We start from the raw sequence: 20,581 nt of genomic DNA on the forward strand, positions 1-20,581 counted from the left end.
TGAATATATAAAATTAATACATGGCATGTACATTATGAAAATATCTACCTGCACAAGTAAGTTGACATGCTCTTTTTAATTCATTTACAAATGCAGTATTTGTTTATGAATTATCAAAATCAGAATTGTATTCATTTAACATATTTCAATATTCAGCTAGAAAATCAAGAGAAAATGAGGTATTGGAGCCACAACTTACATTATTTTTTTTTTAATAAGGATTTAAAGGAGTGGGACTCAAATTTAAATATGCCTTTAACCACAAAACAAAGTAAGTTTAGAAAACAACTAACACCTTATTATTTTTATATAATAATAATAATAATAATAATAATAATAATAATAAAGAAAATCTTACAATATTAGTTAAAGAGAAATTTTTGTTTACACTGATTTATTATGAATTCAAAATACAAATATATAAGACTCATCAATTTAATAGATAAATCCCACCATATTTACTGTGTCTTGAATTTATAATAAATTAAATTTAGATAAGAAAAATCCTTAGTTAAAATTAGAACTTCAAAGCACAAGAAAGAGGTGAACAAGGCTTTAAAAAGAGTATGTCAAACCTTTATATTGGGGGGAGAGGTAAAAGAGCATTAGCGGTGAATATGAACCCTTGTAAGTTCTAAAGATGAAGAATAAATGGCTTTACATTACATTGTATTCAACCCAAAATGGGTTCAGCTGCCAATGTGTTTATGTTTTCATGGACAAAGTCTTGGTTCTTTCGCAAAAAAATTATTGGTGGTCTCTTATGTCAGCGTTCATCTCCAGATCTAATACTCGACAACACAAATTCATTATTCCACTTCTGAATACAAAGACTAATCCTGAGAGATTCAAGTTCTACCGGTATGAGGTAAAACAGCACATGGTTGGAGGGTATTTCAAAAATAAAAAGTTGGCATTCTCCTCTTCTCAGCCTTAAACCTGCCAATTACAGAAACTTCTAATCAGATTTTAACTAAGAAACCAGCCTCGCAGCCTTCGCCCTTCTATTCCACCAGGCTCCATTTTGTCATGGCTTTCCAAAGGTTATCCAACGAACAAATTTGACAGAACGATAAAACCCAAATTGCTTCGTTCATTGAGAAGAAAATTTTGCAGCTTAGTCATCTAAGTAATTAATTATAGAGAAAGGTTAAAGCCCAAACTCTTCCTTGGTGTCTATATATAAAAAAAAAAATACTAAAATAAAATAAAAATAAATTGAGAGTCGGTATTCCTAAAAGATGAAACCCAATAGTTTATAAATTATTGATAAACAGAAACACACTCTTTTACCATTGCTACCATGAAACCAAAAATACATTCCATGAAGTATTTATCCTAAACCAGTCATGTCATAATATCATAGTATCAGATCTTCCAAAATGATAAAATGCTAAAAAGATAAATGATCAAATGCCCACGCTGGCCGTACATACTTCCAGTTGAAGTAAAAAAGAGAAGAAAACAGACTGAAGCTCATACACTCATCTCCATTCCAACTCCATCTCTCATCTTCTGGACCACTACATCAGCAGAAAAAGATGAAAAAATAAATATATAAATAATCAGAGGTAGATAACATAGAAACCATCTTAAAATATTGCTATCACAGAACCGAAGATGTCAGGTTTGCTCACATTAGTTTCTATACACTCTTTTTGCAATTCTATAAGCAATATTGATCCTTTTGTTAGATAACAAAAACAAATAATTAAAAAGCAACAAAAAAAAAAAAAAATTCTGCAATTGCTTTTACTTTCTCATATGAAATGAAATTTAAATATTTACCAATCATGTTTTCTTAATATAATATTTGTTTTACAACAAAATCAAAATTCATAGAAAATATTCTCAGAAACCAAAAGGCACAAGGTTGACTAAATAGTGCCAACATAATTTCTTTATTATTTAAGCCAAAAATAACAAATCAGAGTTAAATGATTTTAAACATTTTTACTTAAAACACTTGGAACCAAAAAAACTTTCTAGTCTAGAAGCAAAGAAATGGTAAGCACCAAACAATGATTAAGGAAAATTGAAAAACTATAACTTCAAACAATTGGAATAGCCTGCTCATACAGTGCATGATAAGCAGGAAGAATAGAACAAACAGCAATCGCTAAAGCAGTATTTCACCTTAACAAACTACTGTACATGAAGACAAATCTATCCTCTGACCTTTGGATGCTTATTCACAGGCATCCAATCAAACTCACTCTTAAAGTTAAAGTCCCCCTTAGTGTGTGAGACAATAAAGATAAAAGCTAAGACCTTAATTAAAGAAGCAAGTAAACCTATACTGCTGATGGATTGATACAGCAATATCAAATCAGAGGCCAAAAGATTCCAAAAGAAAGTTGACTCATCAATGAGTGGACAAATTACTTTTATTTTTCCATTGCCCCTTCTCTCTTATTTTTCATTTAAGAGGACTGAATGACCAAACCAAGTATATGATGGACTGAAACAATACTAATATCGACCGAGTATGCAAGTGAGAGAAACTTGCAATTCTCAAGATAGGAGGCTATCAGAACTTTAGTATTCAAGAAAGTAAGGCATAACCAATTCCACCAAGATCTATTTTAAATCTATGGTTAATCCCCAAAGTGGACAACCTTGGAGCCAGAAATATGACCACATTGGGGCACACAAAAATTTGTCAACTAGAGATGATGTCCCATGTTGACAAATTCCTTCTTTCATCCAAAGGGTTAACCTTGACATTTATACTCAAAGGTAATCCTGCTTATCATACTTGACCATCAATTCAATTTCCCATGATGTTTATCACCTCAGGGAAAAGTGTCTTTCCCTTTTCATGATAAGTAACAAATTTCATTTAGAGGTCCCAAGCATCACCATAACTCCATGAAAGAGGCATCCAGACAATACTTTTACTCATTCTTCCTTCACTTTCTTCTCAACCCACCATAATCTTCCACCACAAAAACAAAAATGTTTTTGCACCATTCTCAACTCACATTGCCTTAAATTTAAGTTATATTTGGATTCAAAAATCTTCTAAAGTTTTAAAGATTTATTCACAAAAGTTCATATAATCAAAACATGTAATTACATTATAGCACAAAAGTCGAAGCATCCACGTTACTTCCAACTCAAGGGAACTCATTATCTCTTTCGTATGTGGCTAGGCACAGAAATAGTTTCTTAAGAGTTCTACATCATACTTTCAGCAAATAGAAGCTCCATTCACAGATGAAAGGCAGAGTCAAATGAAATAAACCCAATTCATAATCTTAATCAACTTTTCAGCTCAAGTGCATTCACACCAATCACTGTATAACACCCAAAGTTGAAAAAACACAAATTTTAACAAATACCCTCCTAAAATGATCCAATAACAACACTCATCCCTTCCAGGGAGGGAGAGAGAACCGTAAATTACCTTGCAATAGGGAGAGAGAGGGGTTAGAATTCGAGCTTGAGCTCATCTTTTTCATCGTAGAGGAAGTGGAGAATGTAAGGGGTGACACGGACGACGGCGACCCACACACCGAACATAGCCACATGGGTCTTCAACTGCTTCAATGCCACTGCCTTGTCTGGTTTTCGCATAAACATTCCTGGAAACATGATTTCTGGATTTTTACTTCGCCTTGATTTGAATCCTCTTTGGTTTTCTGGCTTGAGCTCTACTTCTGTTCTAGGAGAAAATCTAAAACCCTAGATCCCCTTTTTTTATTTGTGGATTACTGAAAGGAGGGAGGGGAGGGTTTAGGTCATTTACGCACGTGTGGATTCGAATATGTGAAACACGTTTTTGGTCTCATACGTGCGTTTGGCATTGAGAGGATTAGTTAAAAAAGTACTTTTCAAAATATTATTTTAAATGACATTTAAAAAATTATTAAAATTTTATTTTATTATTTTAAAATTTTTATAATTAAATTATATCATATTTAATATTAAATTAATTTTTAAAATCTTTATTTTTTTTTCTAAAAAATAGACACATAACTTAAGGCCAAGACATACTAAATTATAATAATTTTATTAAAATATATTAATTCACATAAATAACACGTATGTACTATCTATTATTAATATGGGAGCCGAAGTCTCAATATGAGCAGGAGACTTAATTTTCTCCAAGAACAGAAATGTGATAACATTGTGAAGATTTAAACCTTTCTTCTCTTACATTAAAGAAGTTACTAGTTAATGGCATATCATTTACACCTTTCACTCCGAAAAACTCACTAACAAGAACCTTTTGCTTTAAAATGGTAGCGCACAAAACCGACAAAACAGAGTTTCCACCATAAAATCTATGGGTTGTTCTTAAAGAGAAGCCATGCAATTTTTATTGCCATTATTCAGAATGTAACTTTTAAATGTATATTCTGAACATAAGATATATATTTTAAATTTATAAAAAAATAAATTAATGAAATTACGCTTAAAATTAACTTAGAAAATCAATGACTCAAAACTTTGCTTCTAAAAGGGCTACCCCTTAATAGTGCAATATACAAATTTGATCTCCATTTTTTTGAAATGAGGGCTTAAGAGCATCAGAACCATGCTGTCCCACGGTGGCCATTGTCCAGTGTCGTCGAGTACTTTTGATTGCTGTCAAGATTGCCTCATCCACTCAAAATATTAACTTAAGCCAAGAGATCCCAATAAGATAGGATGCTGAATCTTTTATATACATTATAGAGGAAAAGTACATCCCAATTTAAAAAGGGGGAAAAAAAAAAAAACAAAGGATAATAAAGCATAAACAAACAAAACCACAAAATGGATTCAATCCAGCGAGAGATCACCAGCAACATAAAGTTTCTATGAATCGTAATGTCCCATTCTCCCTAAAGGGAAACAAAAGGAGAAAAATAACAATGCAATTTCCAAACACAAAATCCACTCTTGAGATTCAAACACAACCAAACCAAACGACAAGAAATCAGCATCGCCAATAGCCAGAAGACCACTCAATGTCCACATAGAATCACAGCCCCTCCACCACCTCCAGGGCTCCAGGCCATTAATGAGGGAGAGAAATGAGAACTCCAATGACAAACCAAGATCAATATTATAAGAGCCGTGTGTGAAAAAATAATGTTATGTTATCTGTCGTCAATGTTTTCATTAAATGCTCCTCCCAACTTTCCATTAATGACTCCGCAATTTTACCAGACTAGTCTCTTCTCATTAACTCTCCTCCGCTTCCCGATCTCCTTTCCATTTAATTCCCATCTCCGCCCCTCCCTTTTCTATCCAATCCATGCTCTCCACGTGTCTTTTCCTTTGTCTTTTCTTCACCTCCTGTTGTATCTCTCCGGTGACAACAGCGCCTCGGGATCCCCACACCTTAGTCTGCTCGACGAGAATGCTGCCACCGATGATCTTTGGAACATTGGACTCGCCATCGACTTGCTCCGCCTTGATGATCCTCCTCCTCCGCTGCCTGTTGGGTATCGCTCCGATAAGGGGAAGAATCCTCCTCTCCTTCTGAAAAATGGTGATTTCATGCCTTTGTAATGTCTAAATGAGAAAACTCTATGCTTTGATAACGATCCAAACGGCGATGAACGTTTACTCCAGAAGCTTCCCCTCCGGTAACGCCAAGGTGACGTTGTCGTTGGTTCCATCACCAACATCCTCTCCGATGCTAAGCTGCGCTCAAACCCGAAGGAATAGGACCGTTTCAACAAGAAATCACAGCCAGTGTATCGATCCTCAGATTGACTGTAATTGTTGAAATTATTACTGTTTCTTCTCGACGACGATTCTTCAATACACGGAGTGATCTCCGTCACCGTCGTTATGGTGGTTGTTGCTGTGTTGCCAGTATGAGAAGGAGGAGGAGTGTGAATTATGGATTCGGGCCCAATACTATGCAGAATTGTGTCATCAAGGCTAGGTCTGATTCTAGAGGCCATCACCGGTGTAAAAGGGGAATCCGACCGGAATATTCTGGCACGGCAGAGAGGGCAGTTAGCGTGAGACCTTAGCCAGATATCGATACAATCGACGTGAAAGGCGTGAGAGCAAACAGGAAGTGTACGGACGTAATCGTTATCTTCGAACTGCAGTAAGCAGACAGCACAGTCTTTACTGTTACTGCTCTCTTTGTGAAAGCCATTTTTGGTGGTGTAGACGAAGAGAGGCAAAGTCTTTATAACGGACTCATCAAGTCCATAAGGCGAATACACATGAAAACCGTCAGGTGAGTCAAAGGGAGGCGGCGGGGAGTCGAGGTCGCCGCTGGAGGAAGGGATGTAACGGAGGCGACGACGGCGACGCCACCTTCGCCAGCGGCGGAGCACTCGGATGAGGTAACGAGAAATCAAGCGAGAGTACGTGATTACCAAAAAAGCTGCGGCGACCACTACTACCATGGCTATCAAAGGTGGGCTGAAGTCAACAGGGAGTTTGGAGTTGGACGGTGGTGGCGATGACTGGTTGGGAGTGCTTACTGTAGTTCCAGTGACGGCGGCAGCTGGAGATGGGGCCCACTGAGAGTGGTGGTGCGCCGGAGAAGGAGAAGGGGCGAAGGTTCTGAAAGCCATGTTGTGGTGGTTTGTCTGCGAAGCGTGTTAATGGAATTTGGAACCTTGGATGGATTAATGCTATGGTTGGCGGTGATTTCTTTCTCGAGGGTGGGGCAGCCATTGAATGCCACGTCATCATTCATGAATTTAAGGCGCGTGGATGGTTTTTACCGATACATGAAGTACCAGTTGTTCTCAGTATTACTTGCCAATCACATTGTGGCACGTCAGAAACATTTAGAAATTTGCTTTGGTCTTCTGACGTGGCATAATTGAGAATTTAGTTTTGCTGTAATGTGGTGCACCTGATAGGCGTTTGACAATGCATGTGTTTCGTACTTTGGAATAAGGAGATGCAAAACTTGATGTGGTGGCCCACAATCATTAGACTACATACGACTTTTTTTAGCACTCTGCTTAAAAAAAAAAAAAATCTTAATAAAAAAAAGAAAATTTTATTTTCAAGGTTTAGTGGCAATATATATATATATATATATATATATATATATATATATATATATATGGGATTGTTCATGACTATAATTTTATTAATATAAAATTGTAATGAGAATTTAATATAGAAATCATAACTTATTATTAACTATTGAAATCATAAATTTGCAGGAGACCTAGCCACATTCTGCACCTTCTACTGGCAAAATCAATGTCGAAACCCACAAGGGCAACAATTAGGGAGATCTCTAAAACAACAAATAAAAGGCTGAAGGAAGTCTAAAGGCGATCACAACAAATTCGCCAAGAAAGGATCAACAACGCAAAGCTTCAGATCAGGATATAAAGAACTAAACTTGAAGACTTTTTAGGCAGTATGGTAGAGCCCATTTTGGCATTCTTAGGCCGTTAAGGGACCAGATGCAAACAACAAGCATTCTGGATTGTCCCCAGAGGTGCCATACACACTAAAAACTCAGAACCCTAGAGCCAAGCCCAAATCTGTTGCAACTTGCAACATAAGTGCTGATCGAAGTGTCCATTGCTAAACATTGGTACAAAAACAAACACAGGTTGCAAAAAATCCTCTCCATCAACCCTAAACCTGCATGTTACAAAACCACAATAAAACAAATGCTATTTACTGTTTACCCGATAAGACAAGGGTGAGACCCACGAACTGGGCAAGGATGAAGAAGCCCCTCCATCCAGAAGAGGCAGAGGAGCTCAAAAAAAATCAGAAAAAAAAATATAGAGAGAAACTCTCTCTTTAAAGAGTCCAACTTTATTTAAAAGCCCGATGACATTGATATCTATAAGATAGTAATCGAGTATTGAATTTATAATAAAGAAAGTTATTTACATTAATGTCTGAATTTAATATGCGCAAACATTATAATTAGAGGAGATTAAGAAGTATCAATGTCGGCAACTCACCATTAAAACCTATGAAGCATGTATTAATGTACTTACAGGCTCCATCAACTTTTTTTTTCTTCTTATATCTATATAATATATTTAAAAGTAACAAAAATATCTATCAAATAAAATATTTTAAAATTACTTTATTTATTTATATTGTTTTTATAATTTTTTTCCTTTTATATCTTTTTTTTTATATTTACATATTTATTTTTTACATGTAATAAATTATTTTTATTTTTTAGTATTTTATTCCAATCAATATGTATATAATATATCTACTATTTTGTAAAAAAAAATTAGTGCCAATTAAAATTATTTTATACTGAACACTACAAAATTAAATTGTAATATTATTGTTTAAGATAAAAGTTAAATTAAAAATTGTCACGAATAATAAATTATTTTTTTTTCACATTTTATTCCTAACTACTATTTTCATAGAAAATTTAATTTATTATTATATATTAAAAAGTTATATATAACTTAAATATAATTTATATAATAAAAAATTATTATATTCTTAATATTATAACATGAGAGAGTGTTAAATAAGATGATTTGATGAAATTCAATATTAATAATTGAACACTTGTATATGAAAAATATGATAAATTAATAATGAAAGGAGTTAAGGAAAAAAAAAGAAAGTTCTAAAATGATGTGAAAAAATTAATATTAAAAAATTTATAATTTTTAATATTGATATAAAATTAATTTTAAATAAATTTAAATAATTTGTTAAAAAATAAAATTAAATGAAAAACCCAACTAATTTAAAATTAAGGTTTGCTATTATTTTTATTCTTCAAATTTAAAATTTAACCCATTGTAATTTGTGAAATAGTTACTCTATTTATTTAGAATAAGATTTGCTTCAGGGAGAATAATTTGAAATAACATATAAAAAGAATGGCCCCCATGCAGGTCTCGAACCTGCGACCTTCGCGTTATTAGCACGACGCTCTAACCAACTGAGCTAATAGGCCATCTCATCTCAATATTATATGCACTATTTATCCACCAAAAAAAACAAATGCCTGAAGACACAGATTCAAAGCAACTCACTCTAAAAACCTTAAAATTTTAATTTCAATGCAAAAACAATCCAAATTCACAATACAATATAGCATAGAGCACTCTTGAAACTTTCTTGTTTATAGAGGAAACTGAAATGATTTTTAATAATGTTACTACAGTAATTAATGATTATGACAATCTTAATTGTTATTTTTTTTTTCCCCCAATTTTAATGAGTCTCAATTTGCTTATAATTTCACCTTCTGAGATACTTTAATCAGAATTTTCTCATCAATCACCCTTTACCTCGTTACCATTCATAGGACTTACGCAGTGGACTTAATCATTAATCATGCTGCTGAAGATTCAATAGCTTTTGTTCAAGAGAGCAATGATCTCTTCTGTAAGTTAACAGAAATTAAGTTGGCATTTGCAGACTGCTCCTAATCCCTCTAATGACTTGCAAATATATATAATGTTCTCCTATATTCTCTTCATTTCACATTATTAAAATATCCTTTAATTTCTGCAGATTTTATCTTGTCTTCCAAGATGCAACTCATATTTGAAACGTAGGTGAACAGGCTAAAGACTCCAGTAATGTATGCTAGTGGAGCCATCATGGCTGAAGTATTGTCTACTTTTTCTCACAGACAAAGTGGTAAACAACTGAACATATTATGTGTTGAAAAAATTCTCACTTTTCAGAATTCCATATTCCCAAATTGGAAATCTTAAGTTGATTGGACATCACTCAGTATTTCACTATAATGTTGACGTATGGTAGTGTTCTATCTGCCAGCCACAGATGAAGATTTATACTACTCTTTCCTTCCTTTGGCTCATGTATATGATCAAATAATTGAGACCCATTGCATCTACATAGGTGCCTCTATAGGATTTTGAAGATGGGTAAAGATCAGGGATCAAATTTCGCAATGATTCCTTCTTGTTCTAATTCTACCTCCTTAAAATCTTCACTTTCCAATTTTATCCCTTGTGCTGCATTTTACGTTCAGGATGTAAGATACTTGATTGAGGATGCTCAGGAATTGAAGCCAGGTATATTTTATGGGGTTCATAGAGTCTATGACCGTATATACAATAGTAAAATTATACGTTTATTTTCATTATGTAACTACATTCTTGATCTATATTCTTTTAAGCATTTACTTTGTTCTTGATGGTACAATGGCTAAAATTTCATCTGGAGGTGCTTTCAGGAAGAAATTGCTAGATGTTGCTTATAACTAGTAAGTTGTAACGTTAACCACTTCAGTATTATCTTCAAGTCCCGAGTGTACAACTAGATAGAACTCTTGGTTGACAACAAGGTAGGAAATATCCAGAAGGGATTGCCACAAGCCCAAGCAGAACTCCTCTTGCCCAGACTTGTCTTTGATAAGGTTAGTCAGCTTACCGTTTAGTCCAAGCTAACCGTTTATGTTCATCAGTCTAAATTGTGTCATTTTGGTAGACAAAACAAACGCTTGGGGGGCGTTCGAGTTCATATCATGTTATCTGGTGCTGCGCCTTTGCCTAGGCATGTGGAGGAGTTTCTGAGAGTCACCTTCTGCTCTACTTTATCACAAGGATATGGTATGAAAGAATGAAGCAAAGGTATTGAGGGCATGAGAGATGTTCTGTAAGCAAGTACATGGTATGCAGATGTGCAGGATTTTCACTGTAAATTCAATAGGTTCCTTTAGAGCCATAGTTACTCGTCAGAGAACCTTAAGAGAGGGCAATACTCTGTTGATATTGTCATTGTTCATGAATAGATAAGATTACCTGAACTTCTTACGGGTTTGACGGTTATGCTAAGCCTTCCAAATTTCAATGATAAATTTATAGCTGTTAAGATATTCCTCATGGCTGATGCTATTTTCGCTCTCTCAAGATCAGTAAACATAGATAGTGATCTAGGGAGGCTATTCTGTTTATAAAATCTGGTTCAAAAAATTAGACTATTATGAAACTTTCTTACAGCTATATGGGCATGGCCAGCAATCAGAAGATTCAAGTCACAGATGCTGTAATTAATAGGGAGATATAAAACTATTCTTGGAGCCCTTATCTATAAGCTTAAGCTTTTTAGATTGAGTGGTTCTTTAATACGATATCAGAGCCTCTCTGATTAAAAGGTTTAGAGTTCGAATCTTGACCACTCCATTTATTAGTTGAATATTTAAGTCATAAGGCAGGACCTGTGCTTATTTACGCATCAAGCCTAGGGGACTTTAAAGTGCCGAGGTGTAATCAACTCCAGATAGACTTGGTTGAACTCTGTTGAGAGAAAATGTCCACCTTGGCAGCAAACTTGTTGAATCTTTGCATTTACAATAAAATTTGGAGTTCTCCACAGGAATGAAAATTGAATTACCAATCTAAAGAACCAATAAAATGTGAACGTTTCATTCGATAGCTTCAAATTTAGTGAATGCTGGTGGCTTCATTTTAGTGGAGCAAAATACAAGAACATCAAGAGCTTTCCCTTGGCAACAACTTAAACTATCATCAGTATCTCCCATAAAAATCTCCATAATATTTGAAACTTTTTTATTACAAGTAAGAGTAATCCAACAATCATCCAAGTTTTCAACAAACACTTCAAACAAGATCCAATTAGATTAATGCAAAACAAGTAAGAGGCATACATAGCAGCAAAAGGAGCAAGCTATTCAAGAAAAGAGGTCCCCAAACCCAACCCACCAAGCTTGATAGCGTGATTGGCTAGCTTCTTAGCAGCCTGGGACAAGTCTTTGACATCAGAAGCAATCAAGTCACTGGTTTCTTGATCTGTCCTCATTGCCAGGTAGCTTTTCTTACCCATTTTCAACTTTCAAATTCAAGCACTACAAGTTCAGACAGGTTATAGAATCGAGCCATTTGAGTGTTTAGATTCTTCTAAGCTCAAGTGCCACGTCGATGTTTACAAATTTTTCCTTTCTTGTTGGAGATGTAAAACTGCGCAGGTGTTGGCACTTGTACTTATGATCTGTAATCTACGAAATTTATTATTAAATTATTGTTAAGAGGAAATAATCTAGATCAAACCAACTTTCGCCACGTTTAATCCTATCTTAAACACTCAATTTTTGTATAATTAAAGTCATTATCTCCAAATCAATGAACTTTGAATTCAATAATATTTAAATTTATTTTCAAAACTATCTGATATCTTGAGTTCAAAGTGCAAATCTCATAAGAAAATGATTTCAATATCAATCACACACAAATCATACAAGTAACTTTGAATCTTTATTGAGATCCTCCCATTAAAAATAACATTGAATCTTACCATCACACCTACATTATTTGAGTCCTAACACAGGTTTGTGTCGCTCTCAATAAGAAAACGTGAGGACTTGTCATCTCAGAGTTTCCATTCTGAGACCAGGATTAACATTTTAAGTAATTACTTGGGGGACCATGCATATGATGAGATGTATTTTCTCTTTTAATTTGTGGTAATGACTGAATTTCTGAATTCATTGAGATGATTTAAGCCGACCTTTTGAATTGATTATTAGATTGATCAGGGTTAAAATTAAATAATTAAGGATCATGAATTATCATATGATTAACTTAAATTTATAGAAATTATAATGTAAATAATAGAATAAAAAATTTTAATTTGATAATATTAAAATAATTTTTAGAGTTGTGTAATATTGTGTTTATATCCTATTGAAGTTAAATAAATTAAAAACTCTATAAAAATATTGAGCAATTTAAAAATTATCATACCATATAATAATTCGGTATATTATGAAAGTTTTTTAAGTTACGAACCTTTATGTGTGCATTTATTTTTGATAAAAAAAAAAAGTAAAATGTTAAGGGTTGAGAAGCAATATTAAAATATTTATTTCTAATTAATATATTTAGAAAATATTAAAAAAATAATTTAAAATTAAATTTGATAAGTATTAGTTATAAGAATACTAAAATAATAAAATAATTTTTTTAACAGTATCTAAAATGATGCTTTTATTCAGAGAAGCAATATTAAACCTCCAAATATAATACCAAACAAGCTCTAATTAGTTAGTGGGTAATGATTCTATTAATGATACAAAATAATAAAATTAAAAAAAAATCACTAAGCTTTAAAAATAAAAATAAAAATTGGAGTTGGTAATATTTAAAAAAAAAAAAAAAGAAATCCCTTAAGGAATAAGTTTTACATGATAAGAAGTACAATAATTAACGTAGTATATTGATGTTTAAAAAAAAAACCACTAGCATGTTGATGAAAATTAGTTTTTTTTTTTAAATAGATATATTTAGCATTAATTGATCTAATAATAATATTATAGGACAATTTTATATTTTCAATTAAATGAAATTATGTATGTCCCAATTTTATTTTAATTTATTTAATTTTGATTTAAATTCAAATTTAAAATTTTATGACTTAATTATTTTATTATTATATGTTGAATTTCCGATATATTGTACCATTATTTTGTATTTAATTAATAGTTAAAATTGAAATTACAAAAATTAAGAAAATTCATAATAAAATAAAATATGCAAATTATAAAAGGGAAATTAAATGGCTTCGTGGGCAGCATAAACTAGCATGATTTTTAAATAGCAAAGTTTGGTCACATATATTTAGTTTTATGTATATATATATATATATATATATATATATATATATATATATATATATATATATATATATATATATATATATATCAGAAATTATAAAATAATAATATTTTGATCTTTTGAGTTTAAATAATTATGATTTAATTTTTGATAAAAATAATATTATATGTGAGCTTTATTCTATTAATATTTTAAGAATAAATATTCTAATGTCATTAGCTATATTGACGTGATAATAAACAATTAATAAAATAAAATTATTTTTTATTTTAATTAAAAATATTAAATCAATTTTATTTTTCATATTATTAAAATTTAACTTTTTTAAAAAATATTTTTTCAATTTATTTTTATTTATAACATTTAAATTTTTATTTTATGTCACATTAAAATCAATGAACATAATTTTTTTTTTAATTTTATCTTTTATCTCAACTAAGTGCAATAAATATTTATACAATGGCTTTCTACCATGGGATGGTTTATAGAAGGGTGATATGGCATGGTAGAGCCAGCGCTTAAAGAAGCTGTTGCTGGCTTCCTGCAACTATATGAGACAGAGATTGTTGTGGCCCTGCTTTTTCACTCTTCCATGGCGTCGATGGTAAGCCTTTGGTCTTCAATCTGGAAGAATTGCCAGCGTGAGCAACCTCAGATCTTTTCTTCTTTGCTCTGGGTAGTTTTGTTTATTTGGCTTTTTTCTTGAGAAAGGAGACCCTCATCTTGGCTTTCGGCGGGTAGTTCCCTGCCAGGGGCGGCGCTTGAAAGAGACAGCAGCTAAGTTTTGCTTGGTTAGCTTCAGACACGGTTTTTTTATTTTAGGGGTTAGACCAATTGGTTTCTTCAGGTAGAAGAGAGGTCTTGGTTTATCAGACCTTAGGCCTTCTTATGTAATGTTGCTCTGTAATAGACTTGCCCTATGGAACATGCAATACAATACAATATTCATTTCCATTTAAATAAAAAAAAAAAAATCTCATATACCTTTTCTACTATTTCCTATACATAATTATAATATCCACTCGCCACCATAACTAATATTCATTAAAAGTGACAAATAAACAAGTAGTGTAGCCTTGATTTATTCAATGACAGATATTATTCACTTAGCATAGCTAATTCTAATTTTTACTTAAAAAAAAAAAAAAAAAAACTTCTTATGTATAAAGATTTTACTATCAGCTGAACTCAAGCCCACGTGAACTCAACTCATCCATCACCAAATTGCATTTGATCATGCTTTAATTCGATCTTGATCAAGTGCTTGTAGCCTTGCTCAACGAGGTTATCGTCACCGATGATTCCAACCCAATTCCCTTCTTTGTCTCAACTGTCAACGTGTCATAACATAAGAAAAGCTCCACCAAAAAAACCCTAGCTAGGAGCACCACCAAATCTTTCCCTGGACATTGCTTATCCTTTACTGTTGGATCTTTAGTCTCACGATCGTTTGACCAGTATACATACTTCAATAGCTTTTCTCCCTCCTCTCCTACAAACCTGTGGCCCACAAACTCCCGTGGATGATCAAAAACTTTAGGATCATTGGTAGCAAACGGCTGATATCCAAAGATCATCTCACCTTTCTTGATCTGATAGGATGCATCATGGCTGTGGACCACCATATCTTTCTTCGCCTCACCGTACTGGAACGGCACTGGAGGTTCAATCCTTAAAGATTCATAAACTACTGACTTGGTCAAAGTCATCTTATCCAAGGCTTGGAAAGTGACTCCACCTTCTTGATTAACGACGGTCCTGATTTCATGGGCGAGTTGGGTGTGTAAGTTTTCTCCTGCTTGTGCAACCCACTTGATCAGTGTGGGGAAGAAGGTTTTCATGCCTGCATAAGAGTTAAAACATGCAAGAAACACAAGGTTGTGGCAAGCTTCACCCCTTTTGATCCCGAAACTCTCAGCCTTGTCAAGAATCGGAGCTGAATGCTCGTAGAAAGCTTCGTAAAGCTTCTTGTAATCAGATTTCACTAGGAAGAATGGAAATGGAAATGTATGAAGCAAAAGATCGTCCAGATATTTCAAGAAACTTGGTGGGTTTAGAGTTGCCAGTGGTGCTAGTTGCAGAGCTATCCATTTATCTATCATTGTTGGACCTTTAGATCCAATCTTGGTGGAAGAGGGATCTTTTTCACAGAAGAGACGAAACAAAAAGCTGAAAGACGTGGCATCGCTCAAGGAGTTGAAAAATGCTTTCTTCTGAGAAGAAATTTTGTCTTCAATATCGGTAAAGAGCTGTGACAAGCATGTTCTAAAGAGAGGGATGAAGGTGTTGTGCTTTGAAGCGAGAATAGAGAGGAAGAAGGTTTTGAGTGAGGTATGGCTGGGCTCAGAAGGGTCAAGAAATGCACAGACACGGTAGCCTCCGGTGAAGGAAACTGAAGGGAAGAAAGTTCCAACAAAAACGTTCCTTTTTTCTACTTTAGAACTGTCGAAGAGAACTGGAAATGAGACAGCATCAAGAAGAGCTATGACTCTAGGGTTTTGGGCAATGAAGGGACCAGGAGGCATATTGGTTTTGATAATGGTTGAATGGTATTTCTGAACACGGGTAGCAAAGAACTCATCTCTGCCTTGGTTATAGAAGTAATCTAGACGATCTTTGATAGCACCGAAGAAAGGATGGCCATAGCTACCTGGGATTGGCTTCAAAGGAAGTTTTGATGAAGGATCAGCGGAAGAAGAAGACATATTTGAGCAGTTGTCGGAATTGGAGTTTGTTTGGCTTTGTGTTATACACTAATGCTAGAAATATCATATATATATATATATATATAGATAGATAGATAGATAGCCATGAAATAATGCTTAAAACACGTTTTCTGATTTCCTTCAATGTAAAATGAAATTTAAGACAAAAGTTTGAATAGAATATAAAATAGATGTTCCATAATTTTAGTTTTGACTTTTGGGTGATAAGGTGAACAGCAGTAGCTAGTCTAGCTAACTGGAGATTCAAAATTTTTTTTATGAATAAAAGTATTATTTTAAATTTTATTTAAAATTTTTTTTTAATTATTTTTAATATTATTATTATTATTATTAAAACTTATTAAATTTAATTTCAAATTATTTTTTAATATTTTCTAATTAATATATTTAAAAGAGTGATTTCAACAACAATATTAAACAGACTCAATTGATGGGTTATACTTATTTTTCTCACCATAAAAATAATATTAGAATATATAGATAAAAAGATATAAAAAAATTTAGACTTTTCTACTTCTTATATCTCAAAGTTGAAAAAACATCAATTAGATTACTCTAGTTTTTACAAAGCGAACTGCAATTTAAGATGCTAGCTGTTGTTATTTATTTTCTATTCCGGAGCATCCTCTGTTTGAAGAATTAACCTGTTATCAACCAATAGATTTGCAAAGGTAAGTGAACATAAATTTGAAGACTTATGAACTCAGGAATGCAACTTCACATGCAAGGTTGTCCAAAATTAATGGAACCATAATGACGTGAAATATGTTAATACGATCTGTTTGGCATGTCCCCATCAAGTTTAACAATTAGAGGAAGATAAACCCTCAGGCAACATAAACAACATACAGCTATCAAATGAAATTTTTGAAATTTTTGTGTTATTTTAGCTACACACTGTAAACTCCAGGAATCAACATACAATGACGAAATCCTCTATTCTAGACTTGAATTAGGAATATTTTCACTCGGCACAGACACAACACACAAAATCATGCATGACATACAGAAATGTTAGAAAAGAATGCTTCCATTTATCTTTAGACAAAAAACTAAGAAGATGAATGGCTTCATAGAGTACCTTGAATTCATGAAAAATAAGAGAAAAAGAAATGAAATGAACTAGCCACTAACTAGAACTTTCAACATATATGTAGTTACAGCTGGGCTATACGCTATGTCTACCCCTGCCATGTTATCCTTTTTTTTTTTTTTCTTTAATTTATGTAAGTTGGTAAGTTAATGTATTTTCTGATGGTTTTATGTATTTTCTGCCCTATATTATTCTTAATTTATGTATTTTCTGACCAATCTTCTTCTGATGGGTTTATCATAGCGAGCCTAATTATATTGCAACCAGCGTGGCCTAAGCCAAAGTTCAGACAACAACCTTCTCTTGTCGGCTTACAAAGCAAACAGGATTATCAAGAAAAGATCAAAGGGCCGCCCTATAGTGGACCTGTGGTACTTTTGTCCTAAACTTGCATCGGTTGGGAAGAAAAGAGCTTCTAAGGTTCACACAAACAAAGCTTTTGTGGCTTCAAACGGCGACATCAATCACATAAATAACGCTCTGCTTGAGGTACCTGAAAAAGATCCCTTGTTTCTCCATCAACTGAGACTGCTAAACTGTAAATTATGGAAACGGTTTGGGGATTGAATTTGAAGGGGAAGAAAGCCTTTTAGTTACCCGTCTCGCTAATCGAATTTCCAAAGACATTAATCTTTGTGAAGACGTTGACATTTCGAGGCGTTGGGTCTCTATTTCCATTTTGGTGCTTCTAATCGTTTATCTGGAATGCGGGGAGTGGCTTAAGTGGTGTCTTCTAATTTTGACATGTTTTCTAGTCTGACGCGTTGCAATGTGTTAAAATAAGGCTTTTTGTTTTCAGTAGGTAGAGTTCGTTACATGGGTTGGGAGAATTTTTTTAATTTTGAGTTGCCATAGGGTGTAGTGGATTATGAGAATAGAGTGATGTTAATGTGGATTAAATGTTTGCTAGAAGTGGAGGTTTTTGTTTTGATAAGGCTCTCTGGAGGTGATTCCATATATTTATTTAATTTTATTGGCTTTTTGTCTTTTTCTGTGTAATTTGAGGCTGCTTTCTCATTGAATCTAAGATAAGTTGGATGAACAAATCTTCATGATGCTTATTTGTCATATTGCCGATTGATAAGTTGGGCTACATCTTGTTTCACCATCGATAAACAACACTGTATTGGATCCAATTTTATTTTTCATGCAATAATATTTCCAAAGCTTTGGTTGGGTTAAGAGCTTCTTCATCTGCCATGCTTATTGGATATCATCTTTTTACTTTCTGTGGCAATTGTGGGATTTGTTTCGTAAAAGGAACTATGAGAATCTATCATTTTGGTTTTGAGTTTGGAGCTACACTACACAGCTATGTCTTGGGCTCATCTCTATGTGATGAAGACCTTGTGCTCTCCTCTACTTTTACTCTCCATTTATCTTTGTTTTGGCTAGGAGGTTCGAGCATCATAATAATGAGGAAGTGCCTATCTATCTTCTTTCTTGGCTGCTAATCAAAGTATTGGCTTCTATCTTAACGACTATGTAGTAAGGAAATGGAAACGTGGAAATGGATATGGAACAGCATTTTAAAAAATATAGGAAACGGAAAGGTGAATATAAACAAAAAATATATATATATATATATATATATATATATATATTAATTAATTAATACAAAATAATAAATTGCTTTTGGATCTATTTCAATATAAAATAATTAATACAAATCTAAATTAATTACTTAATTAATTAGACTATTTGTATATTTATAATTATATATAATTGAAATAATAAATATATAGAATAATAAATTAATTAAATATATAGAATAAATAAAAATTAATCAAACTGATTTTATCACTGTTTTTCTGATATCAAAGGGCCACAGCAGAGCATATTTTAAAAATATACAGCGTAGAATTAAGTGAATAAAATTAATAACTATTTTTTCCAAAAAAAATAAATAACTATTTAAATAGCATGGGTATGGGTATCGATCTCACAACGCAATTGTTGGTATGGTAGATAGAGTGCATAGGGAACAGGGAAAGGAAGGCAGAGCATCGATGGTGGAAGGTAGGCAGAGCATCAACAACATGCCTGACCTGAGCACCCAGTCATCATCGCCAATCACCTTCAGTCTCCGTCGCGAGTCATTGCCACCAATCATCTCTAGTTGCCACTCCGCCAGCGTCAGGTACTCTTCTTCTTCTTCTTCTTGTGGAGCATTTTGGGTTTTTGTTTTTAAGAAACCCGTGGAGTTTTTTACCGTACCAGTGTTGTGTGGGAAAAAAATTACAAGAAAAGGTTACGGATTTAGCAAATTACCAAAATAGTGCGAACGTAGCTGGGGGCGGTCCACCGTCGGGATGCCAGTCAAAATAGCGTCCAGCGTTGGGACTCCTTTATGCATAGCGTCCAGAGAGGGCTTTTGCAGAGAATCTCTGCAAGGTGTCTAGTCATCCAGCGGGACGCCATTAACAATAGCATCCGAACTTCAGGATGCGACTAAAACAAGGGTCTAGCATGGGGACGCTACTCAAAGAAGCGTCCGCGCTTATCTCTGCCATCCAAGACGCTACTTTTACTAGCGTCCGCCTTGCAAACAGTCCACCACCCAGTTTTTTCATTTATGCTTCTCACTCACCCGAAAACTCAAAACACTCTCTTACTGCAATTCTCTCATCCCTCTCTTCTCCATTCTTGTGGACCAGCTGCTTGTTCAATCAGTTGGAGGAGCCAGTTTGCCGCTCGGTGGACCAACAAACTGAAGTGGATGTCTAGTGGTTAGTTCAACAAAGAAAAAGGCTTTCTTTGTCTTTAGTTGAAGGAGTTAGGAAGAGGTTATTTTTGAAGAAATATCATAGTCAGGTACTTTTTTTGCTTGTTTAAGAGAATAAATATATAATGTGTTTTTTATATGTGAGTGTTTAACATGTTAATGTATGTAGAAAATTGATGAAATATTTGTTTGTTTAAGTTTGCATGCATGTGTTGGTAGTCTGTCATGATATTTTTATAGTTTAGGATAATATTTTCATATACTATAAACAAAAAGAGTGTGATTTATTGTTAATATTTGACTTGTTAACGTATAATAGTAAACATTGTAAAGAAAATATAATATAAATTTATAATTATAAGATAAAAAAATATAAATTATGGAAGAAAATAAATGTTATGTAAATTAGAAATATAAGTTTAATAGAAATAGTTATGTTTAGGTAATGATTCGAAAATATAATAAAAATTATTATATGTATATATATAAAAACATTGTAAAA

General features: G+C 33.3%; 3 protein-coding genes and 1 non-coding gene across 4 annotated transcripts; all 4 read right to left on the bottom strand.

Annotated features, from left to right (window-relative positions):
- Positions 1–1,263: 1,263 nt before the first annotated feature.
- LOC110665074 (mitochondrial import receptor subunit TOM6 homolog) lies at positions 1,264–3,725 on the bottom strand. Its single transcript, XM_021825064.2, has 2 exons — positions 3,410–3,725; positions 1,264–1,523 (listed from the first exon to the last, which is right to left on the bottom strand). Exon 1 carries the CDS (start codon positions 3,595–3,597, stop codon positions 3,433–3,435), a length of 165 nt encoding a protein of 54 aa, XP_021680756.1. The 5' UTR covers positions 3,598–3,725; the 3' UTR covers positions 1,264–1,523; positions 3,410–3,432.
- A 1,017-nt stretch (positions 3,726–4,742) lies between these two features.
- Positions 4,743–6,701, bottom strand: LOC110665073 (RING-H2 finger protein ATL65). The gene has a single exon (XM_021825063.2). The coding sequence runs from the start codon at positions 6,537–6,539 to the stop codon at positions 5,286–5,288; it is 1,254 nt and encodes a 417-aa protein (XP_021680755.2). The 5' UTR covers positions 6,540–6,701; the 3' UTR covers positions 4,743–5,285.
- Positions 6,702–8,808: 2,107 nt separating this feature from the next.
- On the bottom strand, positions 8,809–8,884 carry TRNAI-AAU (transfer RNA isoleucine (anticodon AAU)). Its single transcript has one exon. It is a non-coding gene; the product is annotated as a tRNA-Ile (tRNA).
- A 5,794-nt stretch (positions 8,885–14,678) lies between these two features.
- LOC110665102 (allene oxide synthase 3-like) lies at positions 14,679–16,275 on the bottom strand. Its single transcript, XM_058136409.1, has one exon. It carries the CDS (start codon positions 16,238–16,240, stop codon positions 14,792–14,794), a length of 1,449 nt encoding a protein of 482 aa, XP_057992392.1. The 5' UTR covers positions 16,241–16,275; the 3' UTR covers positions 14,679–14,791.
- Positions 16,276–20,581: the final 4,306 nt, after the last annotated feature.

Source organism: Hevea brasiliensis, chromosome 15 (genome assembly GCF_030052815.1).
Source record: "Hevea brasiliensis isolate MT/VB/25A 57/8 chromosome 15, ASM3005281v1, whole genome shotgun sequence".
NCBI classification, from domain to species: Eukaryota; Viridiplantae; Streptophyta; class Magnoliopsida; order Malpighiales; family Euphorbiaceae; genus Hevea; species Hevea brasiliensis.